This window comes from Protopterus annectens, chromosome 9.part0 (assembly GCF_019279795.1).
Source record: "Protopterus annectens isolate FY-2018-M chromosome 9.part0, PAN1.0, whole genome shotgun sequence".
Classification (NCBI taxonomy): Eukaryota; Metazoa; Chordata; order Ceratodontiformes; family Protopteridae; genus Protopterus; species Protopterus annectens.
The window spans coordinates 27,475,948-27,489,570 of NC_056743.1; the positions used below are offsets into that span (position 1 = coordinate 27,475,948).

At 39.1% G+C, this 13,623-nt stretch overlaps 1 protein-coding gene across 3 annotated transcripts in view; it reads right to left on the minus strand.

Moving 5' to 3' along the window:
* Window positions 1-13,623, minus strand: part of LRP4 (LDL receptor related protein 4) — a 2,374,694-nt gene that overhangs the window by 1,603,492 nt on the left and 757,579 nt on the right. For all 3 annotated transcript variants that reach the window (XM_044082533.1, XM_044082532.1, XM_044082534.1), the window contains exon 2: window positions 11,004-11,156. In XM_044082533.1, coding sequence (XP_043938468.1) covers window positions 11,004-11,156 — 153 coding nt within the window. The remainder of the gene's footprint in view (window positions 1-11,003; window positions 11,157-13,623) is intronic.

Consider the following 13,623-nt stretch of genomic DNA (forward strand, 5'->3'; position numbering starts at 1 on the left):
TTACAGAGCTTTGAGCTTCATCATTCCTTAATGTGTTCAGTACTGCTGTTTAAATATTACTCCGTATTACAGCTAGTTTTAAGTCTTCTTTTTTCATTTAATAAGGGAGCTCTTCTGCAATTTATACAAGTCTGAGATCAGGTCAAAATGACATCCTCAACTTCCTGACAGCAGCTTAAGATGAACTTTAAACAAACTGTAATGCCCCAGAGATTTGAGCTGTGGTTCACTTTTAAATAATTAAATTCATTTCAGTATGAAGTGCAACCTATTATGTGAATTATTGGGCATAATGCTGAAAAGCTTGAACCGAAACTCCCTTGTGGGAGGAACTTGCCATGCAAACTTTAATTATTTATTCCTCCACATCCCAATACACTACAGGATGCCTGAAAATGGGACAGACAACTTTTTCAATAAACCATAAAGGAACATGTTTTTCCATTCCCTCTGAAAACAGCTAACTGAACAATGCTGCTGCCACACCCCAGGAGTACATATTCTCCTTGCTACATGTGTTTAGAGTTAAAACTTATTTTCAGAGCCCAGGCAGAGACACACCATCTACACTACAACAAGAGTTATAGTACTGTCACCTGTGCGCACACCTCTCTGATGTCCCTGAGTTTGCCTCGTGATTGCCCTGTGTCTCATAATTTTTCTTAATTTTTGGTAAATCACTATCAGTCAATTATGCCAGATATCACAATCCCACATTTCTTATTATTCAGCAAATGCTTGTAAATGCAAACTATGTAGCTCTATTAACTTTTTCAATGAATTAGTGTAATATTTAAAAACAGTCACTGATTCTGGGCATTAGTCCTCCACCCAGTATTTATTTATCTTTGTTTACCAGGAAAGCCTGACTGGGTAAATCAAATTTTCAGCGGAGGCCCAGGAACAAAAGCTCTATTTGTTTACAATACATTATACTTAATTCCAGTTACACACAGAGTAGCTGCATTTCTATTTACACTTACAGCAGCTACATTTATACATTCTAAGATTTTATAGAAAGAGAAAACCCACGTGCAACTTAGTGGATTATACAGGCAGCAGATGTGCATAAAAATTGTTTTGTCATTTCAGTGACAGGTTGAGAATATTTTATTTAAGGAGAGTATTTGGAGAGTATCATATGGTGAGCACAAAGTCTTAACCTGGTAATGAAAACGTGCAGAACCAGGATTGGTTAAGATATTGTTTAAGCAGTGATTTAAAACTACTGAGTTCGTTGGAGAGTTTTATTTGTCTGGGGATACTATTCCAGCATTTAGCAATGTTTTGGGAGTAGCGAGAGTCTCCTGTAATATTATTTGACTTATTTGTGAGTTGTAAGCCTTTGTTACTAGAACAATGGTTCCTTGCTGGACAGTAGGGCAGTAATATGTTTTTTTTAGTGCAGGGCACTTTTCTGGATGATGAATGAGTTTATGTGCTGTAGTTACTTGTGAATATGTTTGGTAGTTGTGCAGTTCAAGCCAGTTTAACTGCCTTACACTATGACAATGGTGGGTCCTACAAGTGACATTCGTTGCAAACTTAGCTATTCCATTGTAGTAGCAGGTGAGTTTCTTTGAGTATTAACTTTGTTAGGATAGGAGCGGTGTACAAGAAGTAAGAAGGTGGTGGCTAGAGTTTTTCTTTCAGCATCTTTAAGGAATGCATTGATCCTACAAAGGAAGCCTAGTTTCTGATGTGTAGACCTAATGGTGTGCATTCTTTTTTGGTTTTGCCCAGAAATTTTGATCAAAGAAGTTGAGAGCTATGCCTGTAAACTGAAATGCCATCTCACACAGTCAACCAGTCAGCTTCAGTTTTACTACCTTACACAAGCTCCTTTAAAGAAACTTCCCTTACTCAGACCAGTTAAGTACCATTCATTTATTTATATTTGTTTACCAGGGTAGAGCACTGATCTCAATGGACCATTTGCAGGCACTGCCCGGGTACTAAAGGGCGCCAGCTATGCAATATTATCAAACTAGGCATAATGAGAACAGCTACATCAGAAACGGGAAAGAGTTCACATATGTTTACAGAATCAGTCAAGCAAAGTCCTAGAGACAGCAGCTTTGCTCTCATTCCACTACGTCTGCATTTAGTTGCCTTCTCTATCCTTTTTATTTTATTTTTGTTAAACAGTACAACTGCTGACGTCACAGCTCTGACCCACCACCTTATCCCCTTATAACTCCTGCAATGGTAGACGCCATTTGCATCATACCCCAGGTCATCTGGTTCCAACTAGCCACTTGAGATGCTGAAGGAACTGATGTTGGGTGTGGCAATGAGCAGCAGAAACCAGGTTTCAACTCCCAGCAGGAAGGTCGTCTGAATCCCTACAATGCCACCACTTGTTAGTGCAAGACAAGGAGGTGCACTAGGTGCACCACATGGAGCACAGTGCATATTATGCATTTAGTGTATGCTGACAGTATGTCTGATTACTGAAGCTGCACTTGTACCTTCATCTAGGTTTACAATACACCTCACTACTGAAGTTTTACTTGATGCATCTTCATCTAGGTTTACACTGCACCTTACTACTAAAGTTGTACCCATCGTACCTTCATCTAACTTTACAGTACACCTTAGTACTGAGGCTGTATTCATTGTACCTTCATCAAGGTTTACAGTACACCTTACTACCGGGGCTGTACTCGTACCTTCCTCGAGGTTTACGGTACACCTTACTACAGAAGCTGTACTTGTTGTACCTTCCCCTACTCTAGGTTTATGGTATGCCTTACTACTGAAGCTGTACTTGTACCTTCCTCTAGGTTTACAGCACACCTTACTACTGGGGCTGTACTTGTTGTACCCTCCTCCAGGTTTATGGTATGCCTTACTATAGAAGCTGTACTTGTTGCACCTTTCCCTAGGTTTACGGTATGCCTTACTACTGAAACTGTACTTGTTGTACCTTCCCCCAGGTTTACAGTACACCTTACTACTGCGGCTGTACTTGTTGTACCCTCCTCTAGGTTTGCAGTACACCTTACCTACCAGGGCTGTACTTGTACCTTCCCCTAGGTTTACGGTATGCCTTACTATAAAAGCTGCACTTGTTGCATCTTCCCCTAGGTTTACGGTATGCCTTACTATTGAAGCTGTACTTGTTGTACCTTCCTCTAGGTTTACAGTACACCTTACTACAGAAGCTGTCTTGTTGTACCTTCCTCTACTCTAGGTTTATGGTACACCTTACTACTGAATATGTACTTGTTGCATCTTTCGCTAGGTGTATAGTACACCCTACTACTGAAGCTGTACTTGATGCACCTTTCGCTAGGTTTACAGTACGCCTTATTATTGAAGATGTACTTGTACTTTTCCCTAGGTTCATGGTAAGCCTTACTACTGAAGCTGTACTTGTACCTTCCTCTAGGTTTATGGTAAGCCTTACTACTGGGTGTTGTACTTCTTGTACCTTTCCCTAGGTTTAAAGTACACCTTACTACTGAAGCTCTACTTGCTATATCTTCATCAAGGTTTACAGTACAACGCACTACTGGGGCTGTACTTGTACCTTCATCAACTCTAGGTTTACGGTACACCTTACTACTGAAGCTGTACTTGCTGTATCTTTCTCTATGTTTACGGTACACCTTACTACTGAAGCTGTACTTGCTGTATCTTCCTCTATGTTTACGGTACACCTTATTACTGAAGCTGTACTTGCTGTATCTTCCTCTAGGTTTACGGTACACCTTATTACTGAAGCTGTACTTGCTGTATCTTCCTCTAGGTTTACAGTACGCCTTACTACTGAAGCTGTACTTGCTGCATCTTCCTCTAGGTTTACAGTACACCTTACTACTGGGGCTGTACTTGTACCTTCATCAACTCTAGGTTTACGGTACACCTTACTACTGAAGCTGTACTTGCTGTATCTTCCTCTATGTTTACGGTACACCTTACTACTGAAGCTGTACTTGCTGTATCTTCCTCTTGGTTTACGGTACACTTTATTACTGAAGCTGTACTTGTACCTTCATCAACTCTATGTTTACGGTACACCTTACTACTGAAGCTGTACTTGCTGTATCTTCCTCTATGTTTACGGTACACCTTATTACTGAAGCTGTACTTGCTGTATCTTCCTCTAGGTTTACGGTACACCTTACTACTGAAGCTGTACTTGCTGTATCTTCCTCTATGTTTACGGTACACCTTATTACTGAAGCTGTACTTGCTGTATCTTCCTCTAGGTTTACGGTACACCTTACTACTGAAGCTGTACTTGCTGTATCTTCCTCTAGGTTTATGGTACACCTTACTACTGGGGCTGTACTTGTACCTTCATCAACTCTAGGTTTACGGTACACATTACTACTGAAGCTGTACTTGATGTATCTTCCTCTAGGTTTACGGTACACCTTATAACTGAAGCTGTACTTCCTGTATCTTCCTCTAGGTTTACGGTACACCTTATTACTGAAGCTGTACTTGATGCATCTTCCTCTAGGTTTACGGTACACCTTACTACTGAAGCTGTACTTGATGCATCTTCCTCTAGGTTTACGGTACACCTTACTACTGGGGCTGTACTTGTACCTTCATCAACTCTAGGTTTACGGTACACCTTACTACTGAAGCTGTACTTGCTGTATCTTCCTCTAGGTTTACGGTACACCTTATTACTGAAGCTGTACTTGATGCATCTTCCTCTAGGTTTACGGTACACCTTATTACTGAAGCTGTATTTGATGCATCTTCCTCTAGGTTTACAGCACGCCTTACTACTAGGTTTATACTTGTTGTACCTTCCTCTAGGTTTATGGTACACCTTACTAGTTACAGTACGTCTTATTACTGAATATGTATTTGTACCTTCCTCTAGGTTTACAGTACGTCTTACTACTGAAGCTGTAATTGATCCATCTTCCTCTAGGTTTATGGTACGCCTTACTTCTGGGTTTGTACTTTAAGCATCTTCCTCTAGGTTTATTGTACTCCTTACTACTACATTTGTACTTGATACGTCTTCTTCTAGGTTTAAGGTACACCTTACTACTGGGTTTGTACTTGACGCACCTTCCTCTAGGTTTACAGTATACCATACTACTGGGTAACGGGTTTGTACTTGTACCTTCCTCTAGGTTTACGATACACCTTACTACTGAAAATGCACTTTATGTACCTTCCTCTAGGTGTAAACTACACCTTACTACTGAAGTTGTACTTGATGTACATTCATCTAGTTTTACAGTACCCTTTACTACTGAAACTATACTTGATGTACCTTGATCTAGATTTAGAGTACACCTTAGTACTGAAGCTGTACTTGTACCTTTATCTACATTTACAGTACACCTTACTACCAGAGTTGTACTTGTTGTACCTTACTCTAAGTTGACAGTATACGTTACTATCGGGGCTGTATTTGTTGTGCCTTCTTCTAGGTTTAAAGTGCACCTTACTACCAGGGCTATATTTGTTAGATCTCCCTCTAGATTTACAGTACACCTTACTACTGGTTTTGCACTTGCTGTACCTTCCTCTAGGTTTACAGTACACCTTAATACTGGGGTTGTAATAATACCTTCATCTAGGTTTACAGTACACCTTAATACTGGGGTTGTACTAATACCTTCATCTAGGTTTACAGTACACCTTAATACTGGGGTTGTAATAATACCTTCATCTAGGTTTACAGTACACCTTAATACTGGGGTTGTACTAATACCTTCATCTAGGTTTACAGTACACCTTAATACTGGGGTTGTACTAATACCTTCATCTAGGTTTACAGTACACCTTAATACTGGGGTTGTACTAATACCTTCATATAGGTTTACAGTACACCTTACGTCTGGGGTTGTACTAGTACCTTCATCTAGGTTTACAGTACACCTTAATACTGGTGTTGTACTAATACCTTCATCTAGGTTTACAGTACACCTTACTACTGGGTTTGTACTAATACCTTCATCTAGGTTTACAGTACACCTTAATACTGGGGTTGTACTAATACCTTCATCTAGGTTTACAGTACACCTTAATACTGGGGTTGTAATAATACCTTCATCTAGGTTTACAGTACACCTTAATACTGGGGTTGTACTAATACCTTCATCTAGGTTTACAGTACACCTTAATACTGGGGTTGTACTAATACCTTCATATAGGTTTACAGTACACCTTACGTCTGGGGTTGTACTAGTACCTTCATCTAGGTTTACAGTACACCTTAATACTGGTGTTGTACTAATACCTTCATCTAGGTTTACAGTACACCTTACTACTGGGTTTGTACTAATACCTTCATCTAGGTTTACAGTACACCTTAATACTGGGGTTGTACTAATACCTTCATCTAGGTTTACAGTACACCTTACTACTGGGTTTGTACTAGTACCTTCATCTAGGTTTACAGTACACCTTACATCTGGGGTTGTACTAGTACCTTCATCTAGGTTTACAGTACGCCTTACTACTGGGTTTGTACTAGTACCTTCATCTAGGTTTACAGTACACCTTACGTCTGGGGTTGTACTAGTACCTTCATCTAGGTTTACAGTACACCTTAATACTGGGGTTGTACTAATACCTTCATCTAGGTTTACAGTACACCTTACTTCTGGGTTTGTACTAATACCTTCATCTAGGTTTACAGTACGCCTTACTACTGGGTTTGTACTAGTACCTTCATCTAGGTTTACAGTACACCTTAATACTGGGGTTGTACTAATACCTTCATCTAGGTTTACAGTACACCTTACATCTGGGGTTGTACTAGTACCTTCATCTAGGTTTACAGTACACCTTAATACTGGGGTTGTACTAGTACCTTCATCTAGGTTTACAGTACACCTTACTTCTGGGGTTGTACTAGTACCTTCATCTAGGTTTACAGTACACCTTAATACTGGGGTTGTACTAATACCTTCATCTAGGTTTACAGTACACCTTACTACTGGAGTTGTACTAGTACCTTCATCTAGGTTTACAGTACACCTTAATACTGGGGTTGTACTAGTACCTTCATCTAGGTTTACAGTACACCTTAATACTGGGGTTGTACTAATACCTTCATCTAGGTTTACAGTACACCTTACTACTGGGTTTGTACTAATACCTTCATCTAGGTTTACAGTACACCTTAATACTGGGGTTGTACTAATACCTTCATCTAGGTTTACAGTACACCTTAATACTGGGGTTGTACTAATACCTTCATCTAGGTTTACAGTACACCTTAATACTGGGGTTGTACTAATACCTTCATCTAGGTTTACAGTACACCTTAATACTGGGGTTGTACTAATACCTTCATCTAGGTTTACAGTACACCTTAATACTGGGGTTGTACTAATACCTTCATCTAGGTTTACAGTACACCTTACTACTGGGTTTGTACTAATACCTTCATCTAGGTTTACAGTACACCTTACTACTGGAGTTGTACTAGTACCTTCATCTAGGTTTACAGTACACCTTAATACTGGGGATGTACTAATACCTTCATCTAGGTTTACAGTACACCTTAATACTGGGTTTGTACTAATACCTTCATCTAGGTTTACAGTACACCTTACGTCTGGGGTTGTACTAGTACCTTCATCTAGGTTTACAGTGCACCTTACTTCTGGGGTTGTACTAGTACCTTCATCTAGGTTTACAGTACACCTTACGTCTGGGGTTGTACTAGTACCTTCATCTAGGTTTACAGTACACCTTACTTCTGAGGTTGTACTAATACCTTCATATAGGTTTACAGTACACCTTAATACTGGGGTTGTACTAATACCTTCATCTAGGTTTACAGTACACCTTACTACTGGAGTTGTACTAGTACCTTCATCTAGGTTTACAGTACACCTTACGTCTGGGGTTGTACTAGTACCTTCATCTAGGTTTACAGTACACCTTACGTCTGGGGTTGTACTAGTACCTTCATCTAGGTTTACAGTACACCTTAATACTGGGGTTGTACTAATACCTTCATCTAGGTTTACAGTACACCTTAATACTGGGGTTGTACTAATACCGTCATCTAGGTTTACAGTACACCTTACTACTGGAGTTGTACTATTACCTTCATCTAGGTTTACAGTACACCTTACGTCTGGGGTTGTACTAGTACCTTCATCTAGGTTTACAGTACACCTTACTACTGGAGTTGTACTATTACCTTCATCTAGGTTTACAGTACACCTTACTACTGGAGTTGTACTAGTACCTTCATCTAGGTTTACAGTACACCTTACTACTGGAGTTGTACTATTACCTTCATCTAGGTTTACAGTACACCTTACGTCTGGGGTTGTACTAGTACCTTCATCTAGGTTTACAGTACACCTTACTTCTGAGGTTGTACTATTACCTTCATCTAGGTTTACAGTACACCTTAATACTGGGGTTGTACTAATACCTTCATCTAGGTTTACAGTACACCTTACTACTGGGTTTGTACTAATACCTTCATCTAGGTTTACAGTACACCTTACTACTGGAGTTGTACTAGTACCTTCATCTAGGTTTACAGTACACCTTACTTCTGGGGTTGTACTAGTACCTTCATCTAGGTTTACAGTACACCTTACGTCTGGGGTTGTACTAGTACCTTCATCTAGGTTTACAGTACACCTTAATACTGGGGTTGTACTAATACCTTCATCTAGGTTTACAGTACACCTTAATACTGGGGTTGTACTAATACCGTCATCTAGGTTTACAGTACACCTTACTACTGGAGTTGTACTATTACCTTCATCTAGGTTTACAGTACACCTTAATACTGGGGTTGTACTAGTACCTTCATCTAGGTTTACAGTACACCTTACGTCTGGGGTTGTACTAGTACCTTCATCTAGGTTTACAGTACGCCTTACTACTGGGTTTGTACTAGTACCTTCATCTAGGTTTACAGTACACCTTACGTCTGGGGTTGTACTAGTACCTTCATCTAGGTTTACAGTACACCTTAATACTGGGGTTGTACTAATACCTTCATCTAGGTTTACAGTACACCTTAATACTGGGGTTGTACTAATACCTTCATCTAGGTTTACAGTACACCTTACTACTGGAGTTGTACTATTACCTTCATCTAGGTTTACAGTACACCTTACGTCTGGGGTTGTACTAGTACCTTCATCTAGGTTTACAGTACACCTTACTTCTGGGGTTGTACTAGTACCTTCATCTAGGTTTACAGTACACCTTAGTGATGAAGTTCTTGATGCATTTTCATCTAGGTTTACAGTACACTTTACTAATGAAGTTCTACTTGTTGGACCTTCATCTAGGTTTACAGCACACCTTACAACCGGACTACTGTTGTTGTATTTGTCATGGTACCTTCATTTATAATGAGGATAATCCTGGCAGCTAGTAAAGTTGTACTAGTTACTCTACATTTACTGGTTATTGAGAACACATCTGATGACCAAAGCTGTATTTGTAATTGTATCTACATCTGTACTGACAGTAAGCTACATTACTGGCGTTGTACACATTATACATTTATTGTATATTGATACATGATGCTATGACGAAAATTTTCTTTCACTGTAAAATGACACGTCCAACTACTGAAACAGTACTACTCCCAGTATGTTGTGTACTGACAGATTTGACTACTGAAACAATATTTGACACACTGTATCTTATTTTCTTATTTTCCATCAATATAGCCTAATCTAGTCTATCTGATATACATGACAAGCAACTAACTACATAAAATCTCACACGATTTGTTCTAAGATTGTTATAATGCAATGACTGCACCTTAGAGCCATGGTTGTGGCTGAAATGTGTACTTGGACCACTTTACCCAACCAATTACAAATATAACTAAAATAAAAAAAAAATGCTCACCAGTAAACAAAGCAATCCCGATAGCGCTTCTAAAAGTATAGTCATGCTTAAAAACTATATAACATGAAATATGCCTTTCAAAATCGAATATAAATGACTTCTACAAAGTTTCTGTCCCAACAAAAATAACAGGCCTATACACCCCTCAAAAAAAATTCCAAAATATTAAGACATCTTTCAGTATTATACATATATACAAATGAATTATTAGCCAGTAAGTGGACTGGCCAAGGAAAGACACTTCAGCCACAGCTCAGGCTTGTCCAAACATACTGTGGTGCATTAGAGTCTGGTGACTCAGCAGTCAGAATAAGAATACGTTTTAATATAGCCCATCAGACTTTCTCAACATAACACACAGTTTAAGAAACAAAATGTTAGTAATTATAAAAGGTAGTTTCAAAATTATCCAATATTTTAAGTTTATCTACAACTATATAATGTACAACATCCATCTGGGACAATATCTGTAAGGGGTACATCCTGCTAAACTGAACTAATGACAGGCAATACAAGCATGTCCAACTCATCCTGACATCTATTATTTTGTTAAAAAGGGATACCTACATTCATATGCAGGTTCAAGGTACTCTGGACAGTTGAGAGGTATGAATGTAATTCCTGTTCACAGATGCATGTGCAATTACAAAACAGACTAGAATGCATTAAAAGTTTTAAGCAACAATTAATAATTTACAGGCAGAGGAAGCACAAATGAATATATAACACAATATGCAAACTGCCACACATGAATAAAGAGGCTGCGTGTGTGTTGCGGCAAAAGGCAATGTGATGAGTGCGAGTGAGACTGTAGCAACACTAGGAGCACATAAATATATGTATCATGAGTCAGAATTAAAAACAGGATACCAAACAGTGACGGCATAAAATGTTCACTAAATTGTGTCTCCTCTGAAACATTGCACGTTTTGATGAAATGTAAACACTACACATTCTTCAAGTTCCAGCTACAGCACTGAAAGGCTCAATTCACATTTAAGCATATTAATTGAATGATAAACATTCTGTAATACATACTACAACCCAGCCACAGTTTTCAGGCAAAAAGGCTGCTGTTAGCATCTCTCAAGCAACAAGGTTCATTACTAGCTCAGTTACTAATAGCGCAGGGAATACATGGGTAAAAAGTATTAAGTACAGCCATGACTTACTGCAACCTCCTTCGTCACTGTGGTCTCCACAGTCATTATCCCCATCACACTGCCACTGAGCAGGAATACACGTACATTCGCCAAATGCACTTACGGCACATGTAAAATGGTTCCGTCCACACGAGCACTCCGTACTGCCACCAGCCACAACTGCTGCAGAAAGAAAAGAATGTCAAGACAAGAAATAACACTGAAGTGAAATATCCAATCTACAATAAAAAGGAAAAAGCTGCAACAGTAACTGAATGTTACCTCAGAGCCTCCCTGCTCACTGGACTAAATCCTAAGATGGAATCTCCACACTCAGAATGCACATTCCTGACTGTGAATGATAAGTAACTGTTTCTTTGATAATGAAAGCCCACCAGAAAGACAATAATATAAATTGAAACAAACAAACTTTGTTCTAATTTTATTAGTTTAATAAAATAATTTTGGAATCAGCACCTCTGTAGCATACAAGGATAAAGCCCTGACTACAACTTAGATTACCCAAGTTCAAAGAGTGGCCAGGGGCTGAAAAAGCCAGGCAGGAGAAGACAGGCCCAAGGGTCTGAGTCTGGCTCATCTATCCTAGTAGGACAGGTGGTTTTGCTCAGTCACTATCATGCAATTAGAGGTTAGCACAGCACTGAAAAACTGCCGGGACTAGGGATGTGGACTTGGCTACCCCAAGCCAGTGACAGCAGCCCTGACAACATGTGGATGGTAGCATGTACATGCAATCTGAGGAAGTAGGACTTGTGGTGATGCACATGCTTGCATCATTCACCAAAGGCAATATTATGGCCTCCCTACAAATCCCTCACTGCCAGAATGCCAAGGGCACAAACCACCTCCTTGGTTGCCTGGATGACTGTCCTTTTGCTGGAATTTTGCCTTGCAGCTGGGAAATAAATGGGCTCAAGGCTGATCGGCAAAAGCTCTATGTTCAACAGTAATGGAGGCAAAAGCATAAAGAAAAAAAATCTGCACTTCCCATGTAGAAGCTATTTTATTTCAAGAATGGGTTATGGCTCACCTTGTTGGAAAGCAGTCTGAAAGAAGACTGCTCAGCTACAGTAAGTCTGATTGGAAACACCACTTTTTTTTTTTTTTTGTACTAAGGGACTTCAGTCCCATCCAGTAAACACACATACCATTCATGCAAGGGGCTGTGCTCCTTGCTTCTCCCTAAAAAAAAAAAAAAAACCCTCAGTTTAGAGTCAACAAACCTCAGTGTAACACCTTACTGACAAGTTACCCATTTGGGTTTCCTCATCTTCGTCAAACAGGCTTCAATGTACTGGGTTGTGATTCATAAAAAGAGAATATGAGATTCATAAAAACCTAGAAAAACCACCGGGCAGACTAACAGAGCCATTATCAGCTTTTCTAACGCAACACTTGCAGCCTTTATTGAAGATGGTCAGAGCTAGAATTCAAGATATAACTGAATTCTTGACAATAATAGAGAATTCTCAGCTGTAAGCACAATGATTACTGTGTACATTAAATGTGACAGCATTAGATACCAGTATTCCATATTGGGCTGGACTGAAAGCTGTTAGGTATTGGTTAGAGAAAGCGGATATATATCCTCCAGGGTTTACCACCTTGCTATTATGCATGGTGGAACATGTTCTTACTAAAAATGTCATTTTTCCAGGGGGATTGCTACTGGCAAGTTCAAGGAACAGCAATAGGGGCGTATTTTGCCCCTATATATGCTGATTTGTTCATGGGCTATTTAGAGGATCTATTAATATATGATAGTTTAAACAATCTCTATTTGTCCGAGATAGACATCTGGAGAGGATTTCTCGATAATTGTTGGTTAATATGGCGTGGAGGGAAAGACCATTTGTTAGAGCATGTTCAATATCTGAACGAAAATAAGTTGGGGATAGAAGTTACTCTGAATGTGGATACACAGCAGATTAACTTTTTGGATGTGACAGTGACAAGAAATTATGATAATACATTGGCATCCAGAATTTTGCATAAGTACCCACAATATAACAATTTGCCACAACTCTACATCCCCGCCATATTATAGAAAATATACCAGAGTCTCAATTTTTGAGGGTGAAGAGAATTTGTTCTTCTCCAGATGTCTATCAACAATTTGAGGATGATCTTTCGAAAAGGTTTTTGGTCAGGGGATATCAACCACATTATATTAGGTCAGCTAAGAGACGGGTAGCAGGTCAAAATAGGTCTGAAATATTAAGATATCATAATAAAAAACATGAGGATAACACTATTAGGTTTGTCACTACATTTGGTAGGAACATCAATATCATCAGGGATGTAATTAACAAAAATTGGAATATCTTGTTAGCCAGTGAGGAATTGTCAGGCCTACTTTCCTCAAAATGTCAATTTTCATATAGAAGGGGACGAACATTACGATCTTACTTCAATTATTACAAACAGGGACATAAATATGGTACAACAAGGTACGCTAACTGGTGATAAGGTATGTGGCTCATATCCGTGTGGGCACTGTTCATCATGTAAGCATACATTAAAAATTAAGCAGTTTTCCAGTAAGAATACCAGTAAGGTGTATGATATAACAATTTTTGCAAACTGTGGGTCAGATTGGTTGGTATATTTAGTGACTTGTTCCTGTGCT